Below are 27,337 nucleotides of genomic sequence, written 5' to 3'. Positions count from 1 at the left end.
TCCAATTTTTCCCCATTGAAATTTGAATACGAATCTTAAGACAGTTTGAAAATTCTTAACTCTTCTCAAACTTCTCAACTCTATCAAACCAGACCAACTAACTCACTGAATCCAAGTGAGTCAAAAACAAATATTTGACATTCAAGCCGTGTTTATCTTCAGCAGAAGTGTTCCTTTTTGCAGTGCATTCATTTGTCGTTGTTTTGCAGCTCTTCAAAGGCAAATTCTACCACTGTGAAGGCCTGGACACCAAAAACATCACAAATAAGTCCGACTGTGAGGAGGCCAAGTACCGCTGGATACGCCGAAAATACAATTTTGACAACCTCATTCAGGTGACACGCAGGCCCAAGGATGAAAACTGAATAATTCTACAAAATAATTCACTAAACTTGAATAAAACTTGTGCTTTTTGGTTTGCAGGCGTTGATGTCTTTGTTCGTGCTGTCCTGTAAAGACGGTTGGGTCAATATCATGTACGACGGACTGGACGCAGTAGGAGTCGACCAACAGGTGACAGTCGCAGTTTTGTCGTAGTTTTATTGATTTCACTGCACAAAAAATGGATTAAAATGACTTCAGTCCAGAATCTGAATCTATATTATAGTCATTTTGTAGTCTATATTACAGATTAAAGTTACAGTATATGTAGATCTAGTTTAGTTAAAGTACTGGAATGGTATTTTGCATTACATATATACACATACACATATATACACATACGCACACACACATTACATATAAACTGGAGTCTCAGCTGCATAAATGAGCTGTAGGAGAAGGACACGTGACGAGCCCTTTTTACCAAGAGGATGTCAAATACAGTCCAGTATTTACATATATTAATAAACTATGTAGGTCAAGGCTTCTCTAATTTGACTCCAGAATGTCTCAGTATGTCAATAAAAAATAAATATGCTAATTTACGGTGTAGTTAGTATAAAAAGTGGTGTTATTACTTGTTATCGACTAAATATTGACGCCCGCCACATAAAAGTCAACACATGCTACGAACTTTCAGTCAAAATTATTCAAATTAATTCAAGCCTTTTTAACCTACAGTTTGTAGATATTCTGCAGTGAGTAAATCGATGTTTAAATCAGAATCTAAAGAAAAGCAAACTCCACAGACAGAATGACACACTGCAGCTTCAGAGTAAAGTCTCAGTCCTGTGGGTGAAACGAACTCTTATCTGTCGTGGTGTTAAGACGATTTCAGCCTCGAGAGCAGACGGACTCCACCACTGACTCCACCGCCGCCGCGTGTTCTTTTAGAGGTGTTCATTTACTCCTGGATCACTCCTGACAAAGTCTAGTTCCACTGTCCAAACACTTACATGGCCCCAAACACGAGCAGGACAACACAGTATAGCAGTATAGCATTAAAGCATTGGCCAAATGGTGACGTCTCTCAGAGGATCACAGTCATGGGACACATTACCTGCCCATTTCAGGAACTGTGGCTCCTTCTCAGCCTTGTGTTTGTAGGTTTTTATCTCATTTTTATCTTGTTCATTGTCCTTGGGTGTTTTTGAAAGGCGCTTATAAATAAAATGCATTATTATTATTATTATTATTCAAGAACACTCTGAAAAATAATCAAACGCGCTCACACAGGTAGATTATTTTCTTCTTGGGGCGTCTTAAACTCAGAGAATGGTCTATTGTGGTTCACTTGTCGTGTCTGTGTGCACTTTTGTCTCGTCTAGTGTTTCTCTAAATGTTCTGTTTCTGACCTGCCTTAGGACAAACGGATGTAAACTCACTATTGTGTCCTAATTAACCTCCTGAGACCTGGCGTCCTCATATGTGGACAACACGTTTTTGGTTTGTCTAGGCCACAGTGCAAATTATTAGATGAAGAATAACAGCAACAATGTAAATATATATATTCATTTTTAACAGTTTAGAATTTTTAGAATATTTTATTTAATTTTTTTTGTTTTTCTTCCTGCTCTTCACATGAGACACATTGTTCCAAGAGGCACAATTGTTGTTTCTCATTTTGTTTTTAGATTCAGGACAAATGTTGCTGTTTTCAGGGTCTTAATAAATAGTTTTTGCAAATCATTATTCAAATGTTTTATCAAAATGAGTATAATGTCACATATGAGGACATTTGATTTACATAATTTTTTCTCAGAAACTCCATAATGTAAAAAGATAATTCTTTGTATTTAGACTCATCAGGTCCCAGCCAGCCCAAATAACAAAGAGAAATGAATAAAGCCTGTCATGCAAGAGCTCGGGTCTCAGGAGGTTAAAATAAATAAATAAATAAAATAAATAAAATGTATATAACTCCATAGAGACAAGCAAATGACACGACTACATCAGTAATAATAAAAAGTAAAAAATAAATAATGCTATGTAGATAAGTTCGGTGCACTTTTAAAGCCATACATTTACATAAAAAACAAAAAAACCTATTAAATTTCTCCATGTATTTTAGTCTGAAATGATCCCGTTTGTTTAATCACACGTTTAGGATCAGTGATTTCACACAGCTGCGCTACACTCTCGTATTTCCAGTCACAAATCTCTCTTTCTCTCAAGTCTTTTTCTCTGTGCCCTCAGCCGGTGCGGAACCACAACCCCTGGATGCTGCTCTACTTCATCTCCTTCCTCCTCATCGTCAGCTTCTTCGTCCTCAACATGTTCGTGGGCGTGGTGGTGGAGAACTTCCACAAGTGCCGTCAGGACCAGGAGGAGGAGGAGGCCCGTTTGAGGGAGGAGAAGAGGCAGAAGATGTTGGAGAAAAGGCGTAGGAGTAAGGAGAATGGAGGGGCTGGTCGGTAGTCTATTTTTCTGAGCACTGCTTGCTATCAGAGCCTGAACGGAGTGATCGGGAATGACAGAAAGAGAGAAAAACGTATTCGGATATGATGGTTCTAACCCAAAGAGGGAGAGATAGACAGATTGGCTGGTTCACACTGTTCATATGTGGGCTAAGGCAATCTGGTGCATGGGATAAGTGCATGAGTACGGTCCAAAATGATCCCTCGGTAGCACTTTATGATAACTACAGCGTGGTTAGCCTTAAAGCATAAAGCATAAAGAGGAAAGACTTAATTCATAAAGAGCAAATTGTTTATTTTTCAGGTTTAGTAGCTGCTTAAGGGGTTTGTGTAGTGCGTTATTCATGGTTTTCTAATTATTATTGGTTTGGTGGGTAAATATGTCATAGTTTACATCGGTTAAGTGGCACTTTATGGGAAAAAAAGTTTAAAAAATACAGGAAGTAGCGCTGAGTTTTAAAAGAAAGTACCTCTAACTTTGTCGTCATGAAAATTCCATCCAAAATTCAGCGACTATTTATACGCCAAGAAGCAAGTTTTCTGACAGTTTAAACATTAATTTAACAAAATAAAAGTGTTGTTATTTATTTGTATTTGTCAAATCATAGCTACAGATTTTACGCTTGTTAACATTACGGTTGCTAGGTAGATTTACGACTACATGTGTCATATCTGTGTCCAACCAGGAAGTTATATTATAAACTTAAAAATAGGCAAGGTTTATAGTAAATTAGTTGTCATAGTAGGTCGTCGCTAAGACTAAATCATTCCTAATAAACAGTTTCAGTATGAATTAGGTCTTGAATTGGGCTTTCTTAAGGCTATTAAAACTGTAGTTATTATAAAGTGGTATCAATCCCTCTATAACCTGCATGAAAGACTCAAAGAAGACAAGATATTCTACAGCTCCTTGTTCATACCTATGCTCACTGTAAACATTACAGTTAAACCTGGACAAACATAGTTACAGGAGGTGGGTAGAGTCGACAAAAACTGTTACTTGAGCTACTAAAAAACTAAAGTATAAACTAGTGGCACAAAAACTTACTATAACGTGGTTAAAAGTTCAGAAAAGTCAATTTTGCGTAATAGGTCTGCTTTAATTTTGATTTAAGTAGTGGCTCAAAAAGTAATGTAGCACAGGCAGCATCTGATATGGATATTTTACTGTCATTTGTAAAGAAATGCTGTGCCGTTATGTTATTACTTACCGGCTCAGCTGTGGCGTCCTGTCTAATACTATACATCAGTGCCCGTGTGTGTGGGCACATGCCCCAAGAGCAGCTGGAGCTCATTGGACTAAGAGCAGTCACTAGGCCTTTCCCATAAAGTAACACTCGAGCTCATCATGTCCCAGACCGACAGGACCCAGCTCAAGACCAGTGAGAGCAATTCATAAACTTCCCTTTTTGCGTGTTTCATTTTTTGTTCACTACTAGTCGGATGTAAAGACGTTTTTTTTTTTTGTGGAACTATTGCAGGATTTTTTCAGCCTTTTGGAGTTTAATAGATAGAATGAAAGACTGATGAGGTGCACGCATGGATGAACTGACGCACATTAAAGGGGAACTATAGTGAACTCTGGGGCTTTGTAATTTTTGTGGCATAGTATAATTAAAGTTAAAGCAGAGTCTTGTTTAATTTAACACAAGCAGAGTGATTTAAAGGGCAATAGTGTTTGTACTAAAGAAAATCAATTACTTAAACACGTGTTACAGTAAGAGTAAAAAAGTATTTGGGGAAATTACAAGTCAAGTAATGGAGTAATTTTAACTGATAATTTGAAGTTAATGTAATTGAAGACACAAAACATGAAATAATATGCAAACCTGGTGCTTCAAAATATAGAAGGATAGGATAATAAAAATACAAAAATTAAATCGGATCAGAAATTGAGCTGCTGTGCTGTGTCAACCCAACACTGCCAGCTCAGCCTTTGTTATCTTAGGCTGTACTTAGGTTCAGAAATATATAATAATACATATATAATATAATACTCCCTACGTCAAAAGCGTATCTAGGCTTGAATGTTCCTGATTACTACCCACCTCTTTGCGCAAATTCTAGCCTCAATAACATCCCGGTGCATGCTTAAATATACTATAGACGAGTTTCCTTTTTCATAATCCCTCAAAATACCCAAAAATAACCTCAAAGCCAGCACTTCTTCTACGGCATGCCAATTCCTAAACCGCCAAGTGTCTCCCAGAACAACCAGGGGAAAAGTGTGTGTTTACGAGCTTTGACTGGCAGACTCAGAAACATAGCAGACATTTTAGCTGCTATCACTATATTCAGTACATGCTAACATTTGCTTGTGCTAGCTGCTGCGCTATAGGGGAGCTACATACCGCGATCACAAGGCTAAAGCACATCGTACATGCTTACATTCAGCATTCAGTGTGAGCAGAGCGCTACTACTCATCTTTCTGTTGAGGCTCAGTGGTCTAAAGCTGCACAGGCCTTGAACATATTGTGTAAATTATTCATTAAATGGTTTTCGACTACTGAAATTCTTCCTGCTTAAAGATGCCGTGTGGGGTGGAAGTGGCTGCATGGTTCAACATCATAGTGACGGAAGGTTTAAAGGTGCACCGCGTGACTTTTCTGGTGTTGGGTGAAGTGTCTCCATCTAGATGTTATTGCTTTTCCTGAAATACTCCTCAGTACTGCGTTCAATTTATATCTATTCAGTTTCTGACCTGTAATTTGGCCTGTCTGGAGATTTAATGCTTTAATGCTATACTGTGGAGCATTTCAGCAAACAAACAGCATCTTTATGGAGAAAAACAGGTGATTAGCAACCAGAAAAGTTATGTAATGCAGCTTTAAGAGGCAAAAACCTGACATTCACACCATAAAAGCTGAGTGGACAATGTTGTAATTGTGATGTTGAACTTGCCTTCATCTCTTTATATTTCTGTTTAAATCCATGGGTTCCAGATCAATAAAAAATGGGCACAGTCGCCGTAGCAACAGTTAACCAATCAAAATAATGTTCTGTCTTTTGAACGGTGAAAAGTCCTCAAAATGGCGGCGATAACCAGGGAGCTGAAACCCATGAATGGGCATGTGGGCATGGTTTATACTACAACAGTGCACGCTCAAGCTGTCACATCAGCTATGGACATGTGAGAACAGTGTTTGTAGAAAAAAAAACAACTATCTAATCATTTGTGTGTTGAGAAATTACAATGCGTTACAAAATATTCATATAAACATCACTTTAAACGGGCTCTACCTGATTTTTATCCATGTAATTGAGTAAAATGAGCTGTTATGGGTCACAAATCTGGCCTCTAAAAAGTTGTAAAAGTTGTGAAAAGTTGTGAAAAGTGCTTGTAAACTCATCGTGGTGAATAATCAGGGTGTTCGTAATGAGTTAGAACAGTGAGAAATAGGTTTAGACTGCAAACAATGTGCGCTGAACTAGCTTGGATGCTAAAAATTGGGTACAACGCATGTAATTTACAGTGATACAGTTGAATTTAAGCTTCATTTTTCCAGATTTAAAGCTGCGTCTCTCATGTTCTCATACGCTTCCACTGTATGCAGCCATTAGCATGTACAAAACTCCACTTTCATCTTACGCTAACAGAGAGCTAACCATGCATACTCGCCACGCATGGGTTCAAATCCACGTTATTATTGTTCTTTTAAATGTATTTTTGACTGTTTAACTTTACTCCGCAGAGGCTAAGCAGAGACCGTACTACGCAGACTACTCCCCCGTCCGCCTCTCCATCCACACCCTGTGCACCAGCCACTACCTGGACCTCTTCATCACCTTCATCATCTGCATTAACGTCTTCACCATGAGCATCGAGCACTACAACCAGCCACAGGTAAACACTTAGCGTCATAAGCTAATTCTGCTAATGTACTTCGTGTGAAAGCTTGATGAAGTATTGTTTATTTTTGCAGTATTTGGAGGAAGTTCTGAAGTATTGCAACTATGTGTTCACGTGCATCTTCGTCGTTGAGGCCCTGCTTAAACTTGTGGCTTTTGGTATACAGCGTTTTTTTAAAGACAGGTTTGTTCTTTACATTTTCTCCAAGCAAATTAGATCAAATATTGTTGGTTTTTTTTGCCACCTGCCGCCATGTTGATTCTAGTTGCTGTTGTAAACATGCGTAAACTCCAAAGGAAACAGGCGTCAACTGCCCAAAATATTAGTATTAAACCAGTTTTGGGGAAAATTTGAGCTTTTTGATGTTGGATTAATAACTTTATCTTCCTGTTAAAGTCTGAAAAAACATATAAAAAGAGTTTAATAGAACCAATATGCACCAATTGCCCCAGTTTCCATGTGTTTTCTGCACTGTTTGACATTAGCTGGCAAAAAATGATTACTCAAACTCGTCATATTTGAACTTGATTTGAGTAACATTCATATTTTAGTAATACAGTGACCTAGAATCCATCTGGCCAGACCTCAGCTTTTTGCGATTGTGCCCATCATAATAGATTAGCGTTGTGGTTTGGGCGAAACCAAAGGTGAAGCTTCCAAACGAACCAAAACAAACATGATGACGCCGACAGACAAACTTCAGCCTATTTTAGCAGGAATATAGATTATTTAGTTTGTGAAAAATGTGCAGAGGGAACGTGTCTGTGCTTTTCTCAACTTGATCAGTCATTTCAGTGAGAGCCGTCCAGATCGATAATGTGGAGAAGTTGAATCAAAAGCGCTGCACATATTCATCTAGAGTCAGACCGTTTGCAGTTTAAACTATTACGTATCAATGACAGTCAGATCAGAGAGTTTTTGTCTTCCATTAGTGCCAGGTTTTACCAGGCACTAATGGTCTAAGCTTAGGTGAGTGGGATGTCTATTAAAAGCCCCACATTATGCTTTTTTTTCTGATCTGTGTTATGTATAATGTTGTTTCATCATCAAAAATATGGACTGGGCGAGACAGGAAAAATAGATGATCTCGATTTTCAATTCAATCTTCTATCTTTTTTTGTCATTAAAGCTTTTTTATTTTCAATTTAAGACCAAAAAACAAACAAAACGCGTGACAACTGATCACATTAATCGATCAGTCTTTGCAATACCACATTACAGCCATTTCAGCAGAACTATTACTCCCCACAAATGACAAAAAAGTGAGTCCATGTCCTGTTGGTTTTGTCCTGGATCAGTCTTTCAAATGCAGCGCTCTCTGTCATCAGTCTAAACCAGTCCTCGACCTGTGGGGGGCTTTTCCAGACCCTCAGAATTAGTCTGGCGGCCACAATAAAACCAGCCAGCGCCAAAACGTACATGTTCACTGTGAAATCAGGGGGCAGTAGAGACTTATCCTCCAGAAAACACATCTGTGGCGATTTTTATATGGAGAAATTCCCATTCTCTTACGTGGGTTTTTCTGTAATTCAATCTTCTGTCTTATTGAAAACATAGACAGGTGGACTTCAAGCATCAATAACAGGGTGTCAGGGTCATTATAGTTTTTATTTCGTGTTGATAGGACCAATAATTCCAGAGAAATCCACATTTAAAGTTTGGAATGTGTTGTTTACAGCTTTCTGCAGAAACATGTGCAGTGTCCGTGCTGTAAACAGGGTCTTAAGCTTCACTCAAACACTGAGAAAATAGTTGTTTACTTTCTGTAACTTGGCTTATAATGACAAGAAGCAGCAGAGGAGAGAAAGAAAGGACGTAAGGTGAGGATTAAAGCGAGGGAGGCAGACAGGACCTCACACACGAGAGGCAGAGGGAAGGAGCGCTAGACCTTTTTTTGTCAAATTGTGCAGATTTAAACAAGCGAGACCAAAGTTTAGATCACGATCCGTCAATCTTTCCATTTTTTAGCACACACCCACCTGGAGTTTTGTTTTGTTTCATTCACACATTTAACACACAACTTCTGCATCTTCTCTCAAACAGAAAACACTCTGTTCCACCTTGTGATGTCATCATGTGGTGATACAGGAAGTGCTTTACTGCGTTTTTAAACTCCGCACACCTTCGTTTCTAGAATCATTTGGATCATTTCAGCCCTACAAAACCTAATCTGTACTGAACTAAAAGTAAAAGAAGCTGTTAACTTGAAAACTACCACTTGATGACATCACAAGGTGGAACGGAGCATTTTGAGCTTTGGAGATGTAGACAGACTAATAATAAAGTTACTCAAACATGTGTGAATGTAACAAAACACAACTTCAGATATGTTTTTGATGAAGTAAAAGTATTATAACAGAACTTTTTTAGACAATTTTCACTGGAGGCGTGTGATACAGAAACTTTAATCTAAACTTAACTCAAATAAAAAGAAGACGGTGAACTGAAGAAGCACTTACACCTTCTTCCAAAACAAGTGACGACATGTTTTTGTTTTTAAATCTAGGTGGAATCAGTTGGACATTGCCATCGTGGCTTTGTCCATCATGGGCATCACCCTGGAGGAGCTGAAAATGAACGCAGCTCTGCCCATAAACCCGACCATCATCAGGATCATGAGAGTGCTCCGGATCGCTCGAGGTGAGGACGCTCTAGTTTTCTAAGTCTTTCTGCAACTGTTTATCTATACAAAAAAAAATACAACAAAAAAAGTCTTGAATTAATTATGTGATTCTCCAGTTTCAAGATGAAGCTTCAAAACAAAATATATTTTAAGTAGTTTTGATTTGTTCAGTTTGTGCAGCTTTTTTGGTCTTGTTTTGATGTTTTTCCAAAATGTTCCTATTTCAGTCGTCAAATCGTATTTCAAGAAAAAAAAACGCTGACTTTGAAATTTTCACAAAAACCCTTTTTTCAATTGTCTTGCCTTACATCATGGTCAATTAATTTTGCTTGAGAACACGAGGTAAAGATGTGATGCGGTAAAACGTTTATATATACACTGCAATTCACGCTGTCATTTTTATTTTGCTATTTGAATTTCGTATTGTAAAGTGAAGTGTTCTTGAATGTCTTGAAAGGTGCCATAAAATAAAATTAATTATTATTATTGGGAAAATAAATCTAATCTAGCTAGCTTGAATTATTTCTGCATTTCTCCAGTAGTTTTGACTAGTTTTGGTTTGTTTTTTTTATTACTCTAAATTAGATTTACTTTGGGAGTTGTCTAATTTTTGTTATTTAACTTCAAGAGAAAAAGAGGAGTTAAAAATTGTCTCTAAAATGGTTGAAAGAGCAGCTCAGGACCACAGTCTGCTGTTCATCTACATCTCAAAGACAGCGAGGTTCAGACCTGAGCCTGAGGAAAGAAATGGTTTGAGAGGAGAGTTAAAGAAGCTGTTTTTGTGAGGAAAGACAATCCTCCTTTAAACAGGAATGGGGGCCTGAGACATCACCTTTCCACCATCTATAATTCCACCATTAGACCCAAAGCAAACAAAGGAAACAAAGAGAACAACAGAGTGAGCCAGAACTGAAGAAGCAGTTTGGATGAGCAGCAAAACATCTTCACTCCAACAACTTTTTGTCCAGTTGACAGATTTTACTTTTGTCTTTTACGATGGATCAGACCTGGACGACTGAAGGGTGACACAGACAAAAGTTACATAATGCACCTTTAAACTTGTCTAATAATTTTGCTTAAACCACAAACAAAAAATAGTAAAACCTGACTGATTTTTCTTATCTACCTTGAAAATTAATTTGTTTATAGGACTAGAGCTTGGAGTTTGTTTGAAGTTAAAATGATAATCTAAAGTGAGTCCATATGATTATAATTGTGTGTAACTGTGTGTAATTGTGTTGTGTTTGTCCCGTTGTGTGTGTTGCAGTGCTGAAGCTCCTAAAAATGGCTAAAGGCATGAGATCCCTGTTGGACACCGTCATGCAGGCGCTCCCACAGGTAAACAATCAGAGCAGCACGTCTTGTTTTATTCATGCTCCTTTTGTGGAGGATATTTGTTCAAAATGTCACCACGTAAAACATTTATGTGTCTTTATAAATGCTTCACTCACGTCGTCATCTCCGTCCACGTAACAAACCAACAAATGGATTTATGATGCGACGTTTCTGCACAGATGTTTTTGGATCGGTTTAGGTTTGAGGGCTTAATTATGCAACAAGATTTATAAGTTTAAGTTATTATTTTACTTGTTAAATATGGAATGATTGGACATTTTCAAGATGTATTTGTATTTATTTATTTATTTATTTATTGTCTGGCAAAGGTTTGTTAAAATCCCAAAAATCTAAAAGAAATTGTTAGATAATATTTTCTTTATTTTTTAAAAGCTAATTTCTGGACCACAAAAACTGATACACATATTAATTGGCATGAATTTGAATTTATTATTATTTTTTTAATACGCTCAAAACATTTATCTACACAAAATATTAAATATATTTGTGTCAGGTTATAGCAGTGTTTCTACTTGCCGTGTCTGGATAGGTTCATGTTTAAATATATGCTATTCAAATATGAGGGGGATAAAACACAATCCCAGATACTAATTAGTACTAAAATTAGCATGAAAACTAGATTTTAACAAGCATTAAAATGGGAAAATTGCATAAATGGGGCAAAATTTAATAAACTTAGAATCTTCTCAATCAAATCAGGACTTTTATGAGTTATATTAATATTAAAGATAATATTAAAGATGATCTATTGTGCTTGTGTCTACTATAGAGCTATAATCTTTGACATCCATGGATCATTATATTATCATTTTGTCGTAATGTTTGGGGGATCAAAGATACAGACTCGGGATAAAAAAGTTGGAGAGAATTTATTTACAAACATGGAAATGTAAATGTAGACTGACGGAGCAAATAGTAGAGAGTGAGGCCGTAGGTAGCGGGGTCAGAGGCTGAGGTGCTCGTACCAGTCGAGGAGAGCTGGGGCGGAGGCGGAGGTGCAGGATCGTTCCAAGGAGCGGGATCTAGCGAAAAACGAGAAAAAACAGCTGAGTACGGAGAACATACGCACGAAAACTAGACTCAGCCGAGCAGAACTGTACCACGGACGGATACACGGACGATCTGGCGGAGTTTGTAGAATCCTCAGTCCCTTTGTGCGGTAAAGGTGGAGGCTTGATCGCTCATGGGCTGCAGGTGTGTAATGGGCGGGGTCAGAGTCTCCGCCCAGTTCCTCAGTACAGAAGGGAGGGGGAAAGACAGCGTGGAAACACAAGGACGAATTTGGGATATTGACACATTTGCACATTTTAAACAATATTCACCTAAAATTACTTCATAAAAGTCTGCTCAGCTTCACATTAGAAAACTACAGAGTCCAATATGAGACGCCGCCGCCGCCGCCGTAAATGTCAACACAACGAAGAGTCGCCACTTCCAATAGACATCTGCTGATCATGGCAGCGAGCAGCGGATTTTTTGTTCCATTTGTGCCAAAAACTACTACGCAACACTGTCGAATCCTGCACGTTTTACCGTTTAAGAAAATAAAATCGGAGAATGTAAGTAAGTAGAGAGCAGTGGGCACAAAATAGCGGTGAAACGGGACTTAATCGGCAATATGGCGTCTTGAAAATAAGCGAGTAAAGATGCTCAAACACGCACGAATCAGTCCAAATACAACTTCAGGTGAGTACAGGGTGGAGAGGAAAGCAACTAAAGACACTGCTATTATTTTGTGTTGAAAATGTCATTTATTTTCTAAAACATATGTAAAAAATGGTTTTGAGTATCAAGGCTTTAGTATCAAAGTACTTCAGAGTTGCTTATTTCTACCTGCAGTGGACAAACTGGTGTTAAAAAGAATATTTTCCTGCACTGAGAGCTACAGGTAGATAATTTTGTGCGTCTTGTACTTTCATCATAAACCTAAAACGATCATGTCACAAGAGTATTTCGAGTATTTGCAGGTGCAGTCCATAAAAAACATGTTGTGGTAAAGATTATGAATCCTACATAATGTGTCCTAGTGCGTCCTGTTCCCTGGAGACCGGACTGTACTTCACAGCTCAGTACACGAGGATTAACAGGCAACACAGATATTATCATGTATTTTGTTTTGAATAGCAGTACAGCTACTCGTGCTATCATCAGTACCAATACTACTACCCATACCATCTGCTATAGGACAACTACCTCAAATACCAAGAGTATTACCACTACTACTGCTGGTACTACTACTTGCTGATGTAGATGTAGTAGTAATTTTGGTATCTGAGGTGGAAGTGGTGGTGGTAGTAGTAGTAGTTTTACTGCAGGTACAAGTTAGTGGTAGTGGTAGTATTCATTTTACTGGAGTAAGCAGTTGCTATTGCAATAATTGTTGCTATAGTAATAGTAGTAGTTTTACTGGCGTTAGTAGTATTTGTGGTAGTAGAAGTAGTAGTATTAAAGGTAGTAGCGATTCATAGTTGTATTATTGGAGATAGTACTAGTATTATTGGTAGTAGTATTAGTAGTATTGGAGGTAGTGGTAGTAGTAGTTTTACTGGAAGTAGTAATTGGCAGTAGTACTTTTACTGGAGGTAGTAATAGTAGTAGTTTTACTGGAGTTAGTAGTATTTGAGGTAGAAGTAGTAGTATGAAAGTTAGTAGTGATTCATAGTTGTATTATTGGAGATAGTACTAGTATTATTGGTAGTAGTATTAGTAGTATTGGAGGTAGTGGTAGTGGTAGTAGTAGTAGTAATAGTAGTAGTATTAACATGTGTTTTTTTTCCAGGTGGGGAATCTTGGTCTTCTCTTCATGCTGCTGTTCTTCATCTACGCTGCACTGGGAGTGGAGCTGTTTGGCAAACTGGGTCAGTCTGAGAAAGTAACACAAATACACAATATCACACACACACGCACACACACCTACACACACACACGCACACCCCCCCACACACACACCTACACACACACGCACACACATATACACATACATATATATGCTGAAAAAGCAAAAAAGGGTTCAAGGCGGCGATAATTACAAGTAGCAGAATAAGAACTAAACCAGGACCAAACCAAGTCTTCATCAGGACTAAAATACGACGAAACAAGAACAAAACCGTGTCGAGTTTGAACACACACTTGAACACACACTTTGTCCAACGTTTTTGACACCACAGCCCGGTCAGGACAAGCACACGGTGGATTTAAAGGCCCTGAACCAAGTTTTTTGTCACATATTTGAGCTCTTGAGGTTAAAGTAAGTCTGCTGTGAGCTGTCTGCATGTAACGTCTGCTAATCAAGATGTGTGTAGTTAGCATGCTAGTTGGTGTTAGCGATACTGTGCTGGTCTCTGAAAGTTGTGAAAAACACTTATAAACTCATCATGGTGGATAATTAGGCTGCTCTGGATGCATACGATAAGTGAGGAACAACTTTAGACCACGGTAAAGTTTAAATTTTTCAGTTTTTCATGTTTTTTAAAGCAGTAAAAATCAGGTACAGCACTTTTAATCTATTCAGTATGATGACAATTCACTTTTTATTATGTTTTATGTCTGTGTTGACACTCAAAACATGAAAACAAAGCTAATTCATTCAGTTTGCAACGGTTTTTCCAGACTTTCCCAACACATTCTGAGCATTGGAGTTTTGAATTAAGATAAACCTGACCATAACTAGCATGCTAAAAGTGAAATTTTCCTGATTTTTGGACAGTAAAACACTTTACAATTAGACACGGACAGCACACAGTTGTCTAATTTTAGAGCTGTTTTTACTAAATACCTGCACTGGGTTAAATTTAGCTCAAGTAAATGGAAAAAAAAATGCGCAGAGCCTCTTTAATTACAAACTATAACAAAAAAAGTTGAATTGTTAAGCAAAATGGTCTAATCCTAATGCTTTAAATGTTCTTATGACGCTCTTATGTTTAGAGAGAAAACCCCAAACCATAACTAACAATATTAAGTTAGTTTGATGGACTTCCTCTGCGTCTTTTGTGATAAAAATAGAATAAAACTCAAACTAAAAATAACCCAAGGCCTGTACTTGTCCTGAGTGACCGTTGAACATTCACAAGACAAGTGCTTTTGGCTGTTGTGAAGCCTTAAACCACCTCAGGGACGCTCTGTCAAACTCGCCCTGAGACTCTATCCTCCTCTGTCACATTCAAACGACCATAACGCTCAGCTCTACGTAAACATTCTGTGACTTTGTGCACATACTCACCGCATTTTACACCGACACCGCATTTGTTTTCACTGTTTTTTTGTTTTGTTTATTCCTACAGAGTGCAGCGAGCGTAACCCGTGCGAGGGCTTGAGCCGGCACGCCACCTTCGAGAACTTCGGGATGGCCTTTCTCACGCTGTTCCGGGTGTCCACGGGAGACAACTGGAACGGGATTATGAAAGTACGGTTACACGTGGTTTTTGTGCGTTTTGGGACATTACGTTGAACTTTACATTAATTCCTGTCGACTGATTCTAGTTTTAACCAGAGTTATTCAATTCAATTCATCTTAATTTCGGATTCACGGTCCATTTTTAAAAACAGAAAGGGACAGTGACGATAAAAACGGTAACATCTACGTTTTTTAAAGAGACAACCGCACCAGTGTCTCCGCATCTTGGACTGAATCTTATGTTCGTGAGAGACACTATTTTTTCATTTTCTGACTTATTAAACCTGCAGATAAAGCTGTACATTCAAGTTCTTAGTGTTCGTGCAGTGACAAACATTTCTGTCGCGCTCGTCCTCCTCAAGAGCACCCGCAAAGAGCACCCGTAAAGCGTCAGTATAGTCCACCTGCGGCGTCCGGAGACTGGCTTTTTCTGTAATAATTTAAACAACATCAGCTTTCCATCATCAGAGCATGAACCAAACTTGAACATAAGATTATCAGCTCGAGCAACAACATCCCGCGTTGTGTATAAATATCATCATCCTCTGCCGTGTCCGCACTGATGATACGCCCAAGATATTTAACTTTAGCTGTGACCTTGAACACAACACTCGACGGGTAAAAACAGGACCTCTCATGTGTTTATCTTCTTTGGTCCTGCAGACATTAAATGATTCAGGATAAGATTTCCAGCCGCACAGTTTTACAGTTTGGAGCTTTGTTGACAGTTCATTTAGATACAAATTGAACAAAACTGGGGACAAAACTCCTCCTTGTCTGACACTAAATGGGGTAGAAACACCATTTCCCCACTTAATCTGCATTGTCTCTCAGTTACAAATTGCCTGAGCCTAATTTTAATAGAAGATTTTAATAAATATTTAGCGTATCTGTGTCATGTTCAAATCAAATATTCCTCTCGCTGATGACAATTGTAACGCTGATTTATTGTTAATTACAAAAACATTGAACATGATGACCAAGCTGTTTATGTCCATATTCCGTATTTTCCGGAGTATAAGTCAAAAAATGCATAATAATGAAGAAAAAAAATGCGGATGTCAGGTTGCCAGTGTGACGAAGATGTGAAATTAAATACTCAGATGCGACTTATACTCAGACAAACTTATACGTGGAATATAAGTCGCACCCCCGGCCAAACTATTAAAAAAAAAAAAAAAACGCGACTTAAACTCTACAGGGCTGTCAAACTCAATTTCACCGAGGGCCACATCAGCAAAATGGTTGCGCTCAAATTTGCATAGATGTAAAAATATGTCTGTGTAACTGCGTATCTCTTGATAAACTGACATTTTAGACAGTCATACGTTTTAATTCACCTTGTCGTGGGCCACATAAAATGGTGTGACGGGCCGCATTTTGCCCCCGGGCCTTGAGTTTGACATATGTGCTTTAGAAAATACAGTACTGAGAATAAGAGAAACTTGTACATGTCCTTTATCTTGTTTTTAATCGTGTTTTTAATGTTGTACAGCACTTTGGGCAGCTTTGGTAGTTGGAAGGTTCTATAGAAATAAAGTTTGATTGATTGATTGATTATCTGCAGGTTAAGGGACATCAGCACAGGTTTAGTTGAAGTTTTAGTTTGTTTTATTTCAAACCTATAAGAGCACAGAATATATACCGTTCCATTAGAGTGCAACGATGTAAATGAAGACAAAGATTATCCTATCTGAGCCACAGAGACCTTGACGACCTCCAAAACCAATTATTCAGTCATTATGAGGCTTAGCTTTGTTAGCGCTGTAGCTTTTACCGAACACAGAATATCAAAGGCGTGTTAGCGGGACGGCGTCGGAAACTAATCCAGATATTTTTTTCAGGCCGTAATGACGTAAAACAGATATGCACAAAACTGAGGGATATTTCTGATGTTTGGAAGAATTTCAGTGTTAAAATGTTGATTTTAAAGGTGCATCGCTGTGTAACTTTGAGACAAGAAGGCGTCTCCATGGGGATGTTATTGCTTTGGTTAGAATGTTCAACAGTATAGCATTAAAGTCACCTCTCTCCATGGAGGAAAGTTACAGTAATTTTGACCAATAAGGCAAGGAAAGTTTATTTGTACAGCACAATTCATACACAAGGTAATTCAAAGTGTTTTACAGAAAAAGAAAGATGTTAAAATCACAATACAACAAATCAAAACGTAAATAATCATCATAAAATTAACATTAAAGGAGGAAAATGCAGATATAAAACAAATAAATAATTAAAAACTGTGGAACATTTTAGTCAAACAGACTGTCTATTAGAAACGTTACATACTGCATCTTTAAATCTGTTTAAATTGCTTTTAATTTTGATTTGAGGTATTGACGAGTTTTGAGTAGCCTACGTTCTTATTCGTCGCTACAAAAGGCAAAAATGTGATTGATCATCCACCAAAGAAGTTACAAAGGTTAAATCAGTTAAAAGTGATTTGTTTTTGCAACGTTTTCCCACTTTCGATAGTGTAAGTTACTCTAAATTCTTCTTTTCAAGTGTTTTTTTCTTGTCTGTTCAGGACACGCTGCGAGAATGTCTCCCTGAAGAGTTGAACTGCCTGCCCTACCTGCCCCTCGTCTCTCCCATTTACTTCGTGACGTTTGTGCTCATGGCTCAGTTTGTCCTCGTCAACGTGGTCGTGGCTGTTTTAATGAAGCACTTAGAGGAAAGCAACAAGGTCAAAAAAAGAAAAAACAAGACAAAAAAGTGGGTAAAGTAAGTTATAGAGACTGGGTGTTGAATGTTTTGTGTTGTCTTTTGCAGGAGGCGAAGGAGGACGCAGAGATAGATGCGGAGATTGAGCTGGAGATGGCGCTAGAGAACCAGCGACGGGCGAGCACCGGGTCCAATAACAGCTCAGTGGGAGGGACCTACATCGGGCCGTGTCCAAATTCTCCAGAAGAGGTAAAAGAAACTGCTCACAAATGTTTAAACGGTGATGTTATCCCTGCGACGATCTGCTGTTTTGGTGAAGATCCACAAAATTTTCTCTTAACTAATTGCAAAAGTGTGAAATATCAGAAAAGCAGATGTCCGTAGTATAAATGTACTAACGTAATAAAATCTAAACCGTGATACTGTTGTTTTTCGGCAGATCGTCCACCCCTAAGACCGTGTGTAAATTCAGATAAAAAAATGTAATAATTGAAAATGATGTGCACTACTGTGACTCAAAATCATATGTATAATCTTCATTTCTAGTTATTTAATTTAGGTTTTAATAGATACATATAAAAGCCTTAACCTTGTTTCTTTTATTAAGTTGTTTTAAATCGATATTGCTATTTAAAATGTCCAGACTAGGGATGCACCGATACTGGCATTGAGTATCGACCGACACTGGAAGTTATTATTGGATCTGTGCTGTTTACTAGTGTCAGTTTCTGTTCTGTTTCATGAAGAACTGACACAGAGACACAGGGATCGTTCTGTACATCTTTAATGTCAGTTACAGTGATACTGTCAGGTTACAGGGTCTAAGAGAGTCTCACAGAGTCTAAGAGAGTCTAAGAGAGTCCAACAGAGTCCAACAGAGTCCAAGAGAGTCCAAGAGAGTCCAAGAGAGTCCAAGAGAGTCCAACAGAGTCCAACAGAGTCCAACAGAGTCTAAGAAAGTCTAACAGAGTCTAACAGAGTCTAACAGAGTCTAACAGAGTCTAACAGAGTCTAACAGAGTCCAAGAGAGTCCAAGAGAGTCCAAGAGAGTCCAAGAGAGTCCAAGAGAGTCCAAGAGAGTCCAAGAGAGTCCAAGAGAGTCCAAGAGAGTCCAAGAGAGTCCAAGAGAGTCCAAGAGAGTCCAAGAGAGTCCAAGAGAGTCCAAGAGAGTCTAACAGAGTCTAACAGAGTCTTACAGAGTCTAAGAGAGTCTAAGAGAGTCTAAGAGAGTCTAAGAGAGTCTAACAGAGTCCAAGAGAGTCCAAGAGAGTCCAAGGGAGTCCAAGGGAGTCCAAGGGAGTCCAAGAGAGTCCAAGAGAGTCCAAGAGAGTCCAAGAGAGTCCAAGAGAGTCCAAGAGAGTCCAAGAGAGTCCAACAGGGTCTAACAGAGTCTGAAGAAGTTGAGCTTGCACCAATCTTTTATATTACTTGAAGAGTGGGAGTTAACAGAAATTTAAAGCACAATCGAACAATGTGATTGAATCATTGTTCTATAAAACCCAGAGTGGGGGTGATGTACGGCCACGGCTGCAGGGAACACACAACGTTTTACACCTTTGTAAGAAAATAAGCAATATTACATTTATATATTGTCCACACTAGCTAATGTTGGCCTACAATATTTTATTCACACAAAGCCGTTCAACAGTTACTTGCTGGATAAATAACACCATCGGATCAAGTTTGTAGTAAATAAATGTGATTTGACGGATATAAAATGTCTTTCTCAGTACCTACCCTAGTATTTTTTTAATATCAGTTGTTGGCAGATAATAAAACTCAAGGTATCAATGGCATCGGAAATGAAAAAGTTGGATTGGTGCTCAGATTCTTCATTGTGTCATAGTTTATAGATTGTAGAGCAGACAAAAGAATAACATGTTTTCTATAGTTATGTTCACTATATAATTTTTTAGATTTTTGTTTTCTGTTGCAAATAACGATACAGTTGGCAAATGTAATGCCCATTTTTACGTTTGAAAATGGTAATACGCTTTAAAACGTGACTCAGTTTGACTCCAGACAGTCCCACACAGGAGCAGTGTTCAAATCTGTACGTCTGTGTCTCCCCCTGCAGGAGGACGAGGTGCACTACAAGGAGCAGGACCCCTCCTCCACAAAGATGTCCGTGTCCAGGATGCACTCTTTGCCCAACGACAGCTACATGTTCAGACCTGTGCGTCCCGCCAGCGCCCCCTACCCTCTGGAGGAGGTGGAGCAGAGTCCTCAGCACGCGGGTACAGCTCTGATTTAAAGAACGATAAAAACAAAGCACATTTTTAATAATAAATGTACTGTTCATATTATAACATCTGTGTGCTTCCCAACCAGTAGAGCAGTGACCCCTTCAGGAACTTTGCTCGTCTACTTGTCTCCATGAAGTTGCTTTTGTTTGGAAAGCTCCGCAGTATGGCATTAAATTCAACACTTCTTGCATTTGTTCAGTTATGGATGTCTTTATGCAAAAATTTAAAAATAGGATTAGAAACATGAATTCTTCTGAGGACAGATCTGACCTGTGACCTGCCTGTTGAGATACGGTTATTATACACTGGAACATTATAAGAACAGTGAGAACATCTCCATGGAGACAAGTAGGTGCAGCTTTATCTTTTATAGCCAGGACACACGCGTTTTTTTTTTTGTTTTTTTTTTTATCTTAATTTTTTTTATACTTTGAACTATTCAGAGGTATTTATTGCATTCTTGTTCGTTCAACAGCAGCGTTTTAAAGGTTAAAGTAGCATATTGTGTCTGATAATTGACTTAAGAGGGTAAATACTTCAGTAAAGTAAAGTAGATATGTATATCTTTGATGAATACCTGTAGTATAAAACAATTGTCCATTACTCATTGGTTGGGAAGCACTTCAGTGTGTGTTTTTTTGGTTTAAAAGTCTGAATTAGGCGTTTGCACTGACACCACTGTCCTGTGTGCAGTCAGACTGTAGCACAGGCCCATCACAGCCTCTGTCAAAGGTACTACAGCAGGATGAGCTGAAACATGTGAACAAATACTTCACACAGCTCATCTGCACAGCCCCCTATGACCCTGCAATACGACACGGACAAACTGCAGAGCCACAACCGAAAAGCAAAACGTTTAATTTACACGTTTGTGGATTTGAGTTTGATTTGTGACAGAACTGAACAGTTAGAGCTCTGCACTTTGCACTGATATGAAAACTGATATGACCTTTTCCTGTTGCATAGAATTTGCATAGGCTTGACTATGAATTCTGCCTGGAGATCCTGGTTACAATATCACACAATGCTTAAAAAGTTAGATCTCACCATTTACTTTGCATATTTAAATCTCACATTACTCTATTCTCTGATCTATGCTCTAATGTTGTTTCCTCATCACAAACAGACCTGGAGTTGTGTTTTTTGTTTCATTCACACATGTTTAACGCACAAACACACCTGCAGATTTAGGCTGAGCTCTTCTCTCAAACAGGAAACACTCTGTTCCACCTTGTGATGTCATCATGTGGTGACACAGGAAGTGCTCCGCTGTGTTTTTAAACTCCACACACCTTCATTTCTCGAATCATTTGGGTCATTTCAGCTCTGGAGTTTCCGATCTTTACTTAACTAAAGGTAAAAGTAGAGTGTTAACTTAAAAAAAAAAAAAAAAAAGCAAAACTTGATGACATCACAAGGTGGAACGGAGCATTTTGAGCTTTGGAGATGTTACAGACTCATAATAAAGTGACTCAAACATGTGAAAATGAAACAAAACACAACTCCAGGTCTGTTTTTGACGACGTAACAGCATTAGAACACGACTTAAAGCTCATAAGAGTCAGTTTTGCACAGTACACGACCCTAAAGGTGCACTACGTAATATTTCTGATGAGAGAACCAACGTGTGTTAATCGCCATGGTGACGTTATTGCTTATTCTAGAACAGTCTGCAGTATAGCATTAAACTTCTATCTTTCTATCTTGCATTTGTTCAATTTGATGTTTTTATTGCCAAAAAACACAAAGATTTACGATTTTTTTAAAAATTTTGAATCTTAAAAAAACAGTGTTAATGCTGCTTTGGGGAACATTCCAGACCGAGCAACAACATCTCCATGGAAACAGGCAGGTGGCAGACCCTCCACCTGAAAAGTGTACCTTTAGAGTACATTTATATTTTAACCAGGATTTCAGATCAACATTTGAACTCTTAATCCACTAATTTCCTGCAAACCCAGACCACACTTTATTTGGATTATGGCCTATAGTTGAAATAAAAACATGAAAGGTCGTTTTTTTATACCTTTTCATGCAAAACAATTATACTTTCCCATAATGCCAAGATAAAGTGTTGGCTTTAGAACAGACAAAAGTGGTTGTGGATACTGAATAATGCTGTTATCCTGTAGTTAAAGGCCAAATGCATGTAGTTTAAACATCATGCATGAGATGTCGGCTACATAACGACGCTTTAGATCAATCTGAGTGTGTTTTAATGGATATGTACAATGAGAGGTGGGTAGATTAGACAAATACTGTGTTTGTCAGGGCGTGAGAGTGTTGTTACTTAAGAAAAATGTATAATAGAAGCACAAAGTAAGAGTAACCGGACATAACATCTGATTTATAATGTGAAGTTAATGTGAATAGAAGGAGAAAATTTTCGTATTTTCAAAGGATGTGCCATAAAAATGTCAAAGAATGAGGCTAGAAACACAAATATCAACATCATTTAATACTGTAAATGTAAAGATTTGATCACTTGTAAACTTAATCAACCAAAATGCTACTACTAGAACATACATTACTCAAGTAGAAGTAACAGTTTGATGTCTGAAAAGTACAAATATATTCAAAAGTCAAGTCAAAAGTCAAGTCCCGCCCACCTCTGCTGCTCGTTAACTCTACAAACACAGGAGGCTGATGATCTAATGTTCTTATCTCAGGCTCGGTGACCTCGGTCCACTCCCAGCCGTGTGAGAGGCGCAGTCTGCTCCAAGTCCCCGACGTGTCCCCCCTCCACCAGCCGAGCCCCCCCCTGGCCCCGCCCCGCATCGCCCCGCCTAACCCGAGCCCCTCCCCCCGAGCTCTGTGCAGACAGGTGAGGACAAGACGGACCGTTTTCTACTTTATTTCATCCTTCTGTACTTCACTTTTCCGTAACTCTTCCATCTTTTTCTCTTTCCTTTGCAGGTTGCCGTCAAAGTGGATTCGGTGGAGTTCCATAGTTCGGAGCACCAGGAGAGGCCCAATCCCCCACGTGTTCCTCCTCTGCCCCCTCAGCCGAGCACTCCCTCTCCCCTCCCCCCCCCTCCTCCTTCCTCACCCTCCGCTCTGCCCCCGCCCTCTCCCTCCTCTCTGGCGCTCCCTCCCTCCTCTCCGTCTCCCGTCTGCTCTCCTGTCCCCGCTCTTCTGTCCTCTCCCTCGTCCCTCCCCCCTCCTCCCTGCTCCCCCGCCCGGCTCCTCCCTCCTCCGCCCTCTCCCCGCCTGCCCCTGCGGCCGCCCAGCCTGCGTCGGCCCAGGCCCGTGGTGGACACGCGGGACCCAGCGGACGAGGAGGTGTGCCACATCACGAGTACAGCCTGCCGTCAGTGGAGAGAGGAGGCGGGGCCTGACCCTACAGGGAGGACATGTAGGAGCCACTCACTGTCTCCTTATGCCCCGCCCTTCTGTCACGAGTCTGACCCCGCCCCAATCGCCCCTGTCCCTTCCCTCCCCCCCACCCAGGCGTCACGGAGCACGCTCAATCTGCTCGCTGACACTAAGGAGCGCGACCTAAAGAAGGGCTTTAGCACCGAAAACCAGTGCTTCCTGGGTAAAACGCTGTCGGCCGGTTTCCCTGATGACCAGCGGCGACACTCCATCGAGGTGTGCCTCCCTCAGCTGATCTTTACCAGTGATGAGGCTCCAGAGCAGAGGCAGCGGCCGGAGAAGGGCCCCGTGCGAGTGCAGTCTGTGGGAGGGGGGCACAGGAAGAAGAAGCTCAGTCCTCCCTGTATCTCCATCCACCCGCCTCCGGAGAGGGAGCCTGCTCCTTCAGCCTCTCCTCCCAAACTGTCTGACTGCAGCATGCTGCTGCGGAGGAGAACGCCCTCATACGACCTGAGCCCTCACACTCAGACACAGGAGGCCTGTACAGACGCCCAGCCCCCCCTGTCCCCCCTCCACAGACCTCTACAAGTGCATTCTCCGAGCCACACTCTGGCGCCCTCTGCAGGCAACACTCCGACACACAGCCCCTCCCTGCCCCCTCCTCATGGGATCACAGCGACACACATCCCCATCAGCCCAAACATATTTATCCAGCCCCGGGCACCTCTGGGTGCTATGCCCTGTGGCCAGAGCCCATCGCCCCGACGCTCTCCTCACCCGGGGGACTACAGCTCTCTGCCGCAGTTCAGCTTCGACCAGCCGCAGACGCGCTACATGAGCGGTCTGCAGCCTGGTCTGTCAGACGGCGACAGTCCCACCTGCTCCTCTCCCTTTGACAACAGACTGAGGAGCAGCCCAGGGTTCAGTGCTAAGAACCGCAGGACTGCCCAGTGACCGGGGGGCCTTCAGGAAGTCCACCGACCTCGGACATGATGGTGGAGCGGCTGGGACTTTTGTTTTAACAGTTACAATTAGGACTTTTTATATGTGGAGAAGAGAAGGATTTTTGAAGAACTACAAAACCACTAATGCTGTACTGGTGACAGCATCCACTGTATACGGTGCATTTTGGAGTAACGCTAATAAGTTTGCACCAGAACTGAAGCCACCTAACTCCGTAGCCAAAGTTTTCATTTGTATTGTTTTTTTTTTAATCTTGACACACTGTCTCTACCCACGCGAGCCAATCAGGAAGCAGCGTCTGGCTGATAATCGATGACATTTAATGAGCGGCGTGGGGGAAATGTGGGATATGCAACTTGAGGTGTCCTACAGGTGCTCTGCCGCCCTGGGCTCCTGGATCACATTGATCAGAGCAGGAGTGTTTGGACAACACACAGGGAGCAGGACACAGCTGTAGACTTTGTTTATCTGGGGATCTGTGCAGTGTAAATAAGAAGAAAATACTGTATTTGGTGAGATTAAAATAGCTCTATCCATATGCACATATTTTTATAGAAATCTAACATGTTTTTGCACACAAATTTGAATTTCAAGTTGCTTGTTTATCCTCTGTTGTCCTTACGTGAATGTATGTTTCATTTCAAAAAAAGCGAGAGAAGGGAGTCCAAGTCTCTCAGACAGGAGAGCTGAGGTTTAAGAGAAGGCTTTTATTTTTCTATATTTGAAAACCACAGGACATGCAGGGGTCTTTTCTGTAGCTGTACTGTCCCATTTCTGTGTATCCGAGCTCTGGATCAGACGGGAGGTGCGGCTCAGTGACGCTAAAGATTTCCCATATTCAAGTTAATCTATGTTCATATTAATACAGAGTAATTCTATGATATTGTGTCTAGTCACAGCCTTTTTAGCTCAATATTGTTTGAGTCTCCAGACCTCAGCGGGTTGGACAGATTGAAGTCCTTTGCTGTAATAAAGCATTGTAGGCCCATCGTGCATTGGTTGTGTTCATGTCACTGAGCCTCTCTCTGAAGCTGCTGAAGTCGGATCATCTTTGACACCACTAAGTGTTTTTGTACATCTTAAGACAACCAAACTATTGAATATGTGTAGCCAGAGTGCAATAATAATACTATACTTGTGGAAACCTAGTTAGCTGGATGCTACATTTAGCTGTGAGCGGTAGACTACTGTGTATGATATAGACCTTACTGCAGACTCACTGCAGGTATTTGAGCTGTGCGTGGCTGCAGAGGCATGACTGTGGCGAGGACACTCTGCTGGTACATCTCTGCTCACTCTGTCATCCTGCTGTTCCTTTAGCATGCATGAACACTGCAGTTTCCTACATATCCATCCTCATATGTATGAATGACAAGAATGTCTAATAAGCCATACCTTTATCCGAGCACAGCACAAGTGTACAGTCCTGTAGTGCATGAGGTCCAGAGTCCCTTTGCAAAGGCCGCTGCTGGGACAGCGTCTGAACTCACCTACACAGGTGCTCAGCCCTCTGAGCACCACCAAAGTGCTTTGACAATACAACCACATCACCTGTAGTGCAGGGACGTGTGCAAGGAACAACTGACATCCCAATATTTATCAAACTATATATGATATATATTTATATACAAGCATAGGAAGAGTTTAATTTATTTATGCTGTTATGTGCGGCGGCGCAGTAAACCAGAGGCGTGTGAGGTGCAGGAGACACTTTTATTGGCTGTTTTCCATGAGCTTTATCACGTTCATGAGCTTCCTCTCAGAGCAGCAGCCAAACAACAGAATCACACGATCAGACTGAACTGTGTCATTCAACACGATCACGCCTCAACTGTGTCATTTAGACGAACTTTATAGATGTGTAAGAGACCAGGGCAGACCACAAAGGGCTCGTCATGAAGCGCCATGAAAGCTCTGCTCCCCCTCCCCTGGGCACACACACTCGCACACACACCCACACATACACAGACACACACAGACGCACACACTCTGTCCACGGCGTGCGCTTTAACTGCTGTCTCGTCTTCACTTCCCACTCAGACAGTCCAACGTTTGAACACTTGAGTCGATCAGGAGAGCGTCTGTCATATCCACACATCCACAGCTCGGTCGAGTGATTGCATAATTGTTCTCACTGATCTCTGGATCTCTCCATCATGTTTTTTGAGGAAACTCTTTTGACTATAAATTGCATGTTGTATTAAAAAAAAAAAAACTTTTGGGAAGGATCTGGATGTTTTGGAGATTTTGATACTTGCATTTTCAGAGGTCCCCGTTTATAGACCGACTACCTACTTGCACTGGGCTTGAAGAATTTGTAACCGATTCCAGTTTCCCACTTGTTTAACGTCCTTTGCAATACCGGGTGGTCATTCGGTTTACCGGGGATGAGTTTGTTTTTTAGTGAGAAATTTGTCAGGTCTATTTTCTTGGGAACTGACACTATTTAACTCTTTTTGATCCAAGCGCTCTAAACTTGTCAATGGTGATGCTAATTAACTGCTGTATATTTGAAGTAGGAGTAGCCTATACGCCCTTTTTTTAACAAGACTGAAACATTATAAAAGTATCGGTGGCAGGATTCTTCAAACTGTCGCACAAATCGATAAAATTAGATGATTTTAATTTGAATATCTGATCATTATTTGGCCAGGCCCCCCGACCTCGGACCCCCCCCGAGCCTCGTGTGTGTGTGTGCGCTGGGAGGACTGTGTCTGCAATAAGACGGGGGGAGGGGGGCCACACACACAAACACAAACACACACAAACACACACCAAAACACACACAAACTTGGGACTTCCGCATTACGTATTGTTGCTAACTATTGTGTAATGATCAACTGTTGTCCTGAAGGATGTTTCCCTGTCAAATAAAAAAAAAAAATCAGTTTTTTATTTATGAAAAACGGTGTGGGCTGTTTCTTTTTTACAGGTTTATAAGAGAAAAAGAAAAAAATCAGTTGTCAATTGGATAAAAAGTTTTAGAGGGAAGACGTTTTGCTGCTCGTCCAAGTCGCCTTATGTCTGTCTGGTTTGGAGCGAAATGAAACTAACACATCTGTTCGAATCGGGGCTTATTCATCATTTATCTCCTATTTATAACTCCACATCAGATTTTCTACAGGAAA

The 27,337-nt window shown here is 40.3% G+C and overlaps 1 protein-coding gene across 1 annotated transcript in view; it reads left to right on the top strand.

Annotated features, from left to right (window-relative positions):
* The window catches only part of cacna1ha (calcium channel, voltage-dependent, T type, alpha 1H subunit a), a 191,218-nt gene extending 164,128 nt beyond the window's left edge, over nt 1-27,090 (top strand). The window contains exons 25-38 of the mRNA XM_055223851.1: nt 210-335; nt 424-513; nt 2,578-2,791; nt 6,492-6,643; nt 6,723-6,832; nt 9,156-9,289; nt 10,540-10,610; nt 13,408-13,486; nt 14,909-15,030; nt 17,549-17,707; nt 17,794-17,934; nt 19,763-19,922; nt 22,601-22,755; nt 22,848-27,090. Coding sequence (XP_055079826.1) covers nt 210-335; nt 424-513; nt 2,578-2,791; nt 6,492-6,643; nt 6,723-6,832; nt 9,156-9,289; nt 10,540-10,610; nt 13,408-13,486; nt 14,909-15,030; nt 17,549-17,707; nt 17,794-17,934; nt 19,763-19,922; nt 22,601-22,755; nt 22,848-24,200 — 3,066 coding nt within the window. The 3' untranslated portion in view covers nt 24,201-27,090. The remainder of the gene's footprint in view (nt 1-209; nt 336-423; nt 514-2,577; nt 2,792-6,491; nt 6,644-6,722; nt 6,833-9,155; nt 9,290-10,539; nt 10,611-13,407; nt 13,487-14,908; nt 15,031-17,548; nt 17,708-17,793; nt 17,935-19,762; nt 19,923-22,600; nt 22,756-22,847) is intronic.
* The last annotated feature ends 247 nt before the right edge of the window (nt 27,091-27,337 follow it).

The sequence above is a fragment of the Periophthalmus magnuspinnatus genome, chromosome 8, assembly GCF_009829125.3.
Source record: "Periophthalmus magnuspinnatus isolate fPerMag1 chromosome 8, fPerMag1.2.pri, whole genome shotgun sequence".
NCBI classification, from domain to species: Eukaryota; Metazoa; Chordata; class Actinopteri; order Gobiiformes; family Gobiidae; genus Periophthalmus; species Periophthalmus magnuspinnatus.
The sequence above is the reverse complement of the archived record's forward strand: the minus strand, read 5'-3'. Positions and strand labels throughout refer to the sequence as shown.